At 42.4% G+C, this 2,090-nt stretch overlaps 1 protein-coding gene across 1 annotated transcript; it reads left to right on the plus strand.

The window, feature by feature from the left end:
* Positions 1-493: 493 nt before the first annotated feature.
* On the plus strand, positions 494-1,117 carry LOC311058532 (AN1-type zinc finger protein 6-like; the record flags this gene model as incomplete). Its single annotated transcript, XM_084075995.1, has 1 exon — positions 494-1,117. The coding sequence occupies one exon, from the start codon at positions 494-496 to the stop codon at positions 1,115-1,117; it is 624 nt and encodes a 207-aa protein (XP_083932121.1).
* Between the last annotated feature and the right edge of the window lie 973 nt (positions 1,118-2,090).

Here is a 2,090-nt window from a genome sequence, read left to right on the forward strand (position 1 = left end):
ACAGTAGGCCTATGTACAACTAGCTACTTCCTCCAGTGGTGTTGTCATCGCTGTGCAATTACATTCTCTTCCTGCCACCTTTTCAAAACGTTTGATTTTAAAATCTTACTGTGTAACGTCCATTTTAGTACTCCTTTTGGGGACACCTCTGGTAGCTCTCTTAGAACTGCTTATGTCTGCCAGAAGCTTAAAGGTGAGGGAGTGCAGTGTTACCGCCGTAGCATCCTTTTTTACTCAACAATGTAAGCAGTTTGTTAAGAATTGTTTCTTGCTTTGTTGAGAGGCGTTCATTTACAAGCAAGTTTGTTCATATCAGCATCACATTGAACAGAGTTTAGATCTCTGGCGACGTTTGCTCAGTTAACAGCAAGGAAGGGATGTCTGCCCGGTACTCCATATTTGGGCAACGTTTTTTGCAACGTCAGTGTTGCATCACGCTCATAGACTATGTAAAGCTGCTGCTGGAGATTTGGGGCCGTTATCGAGTAGCAATATGGCCCAAGAAACCAACCGATGTAAATCCCCCATGCTATGTGAGACCGGCTGTGGTTTCTTTGGCAGCCCACGGAACAATGGCATGTGCTCCGTCTGCTACAAAGATTTCCTCCAGAGACAGAAGATCAATGGGCGAGTCAGTCCACCACAGTCATCACCTACTATCAGCGGAATAGGAGAGTCTTTTCTTGCACAGTGCTCAGAGAATTATTCTCTACCTGTACAGGTATCTGTTCCAACAGCCACTTCACTCAAGGACACAACATATGGGCAGAGCAGCGATGTAACAGCCTCTGCAACTTTAACAGAACCTCTTCCAAGCACCTCAGCGGCTAGATTCAGCGTTAAAACCGAGGAGATACAGACATCATCAGTACCACAGGACTCCACCCAGGTGGCAGTGGAGACTGATGACAAACCCAAAGCTAAGAAAAACCGTTGCCTCACCTGCCGCAAGAAGGTTGGCCTCACAGGCTTTGACTGCAGATGCGGGGGGGTGTTCTGCAGCATTCACCGATACTCGGACAAGCACGACTGCACTTTTGACTACAAAGCCGATGCTGCGGAAAAGATCCGGAAAGAGAATCCCGCCATTGTCGGAGAGAAGATCCGAAAGATCTAAGGGTGTTCATAGCAGACGTCACCATACAATTCAAATAAACGTGTTTCATTTACAGTTCTTTTCCTGACAAGTTGTTGCTTTACACACGTTTTTATTTCTCCGAAACTGATTCCTTGTCCTTATTTTTTACTTTAAATGTCAAGGTTTGTGGGTTTTTGTTCCAATCACAATACTTTTATTTCCATTTTCCTATTTTTTTATTTGCAGATAAAAGACTAAAAACAAGACAGAAAATTAAAGGCTCTCCAAGGCAAGTTTGCTTATTTGTTATACATGTTAAACCGAATATAAATGAGAACAGTTTCAAACAAGAGAAAAAAAGTTGTAAAAACAGAGGACAAACATGAAACATCCCCTATCACATACTGTATATTCAATATACTATTACAAAGTTCCTTACATGATCTCACAGTACCTTGGGCTCAAGCTATATCCCGTCTCCAATTGCTACACAATCCAGCTGCTAGACTGTTAACTGGAAAGAAATTGGATCATATACCCAGGCTAGCCATCCTGACTTCTCTGAATGCCTGTGAGTTTCAGAATGTATTTTACTGATAACTTTTAAAGCCGTGCAAGGCCAGGCTAGTTATATATAGATAAGCCGCTCCTGTATGAGATAGGGCCCTCTTGGTTGTAACCATAGACTGAAAAAACCTATCAACGAAGGGATCCCCATTGGTTTCTACAGACCGTTTTGAAGCCACTTTTTGGCTTATTCAAATCCGCCATCTTTGAACTGCCGGTCCCGAAAAGAAACCGGAAAGACTGTTATTGGCTGCAACCGCAGCGAGGGCGGGTCTTCACCCGGTAGAACCAATAGAAGCCCTAGAAGTATACCCTACTTAATCATTCATTTTAAAATCAATGGGACCATACTTTACTAAACACATATCAAGATAATTTAAAAAAGGATTTGAACTAGCGATTGAAAACATTGTGTTTATGAAAATGAAAATGTTTACTACGGTAA

The sequence above is a fragment of the Gymnoscopelus microlampas genome (assembly GCF_963454915.1).
Source record: "Gymnoscopelus microlampas genome assembly, chromosome: 13".
Lineage (NCBI taxonomy): Eukaryota > Metazoa > Chordata > Actinopteri > Myctophiformes > Myctophidae > Gymnoscopelus > Gymnoscopelus microlampas.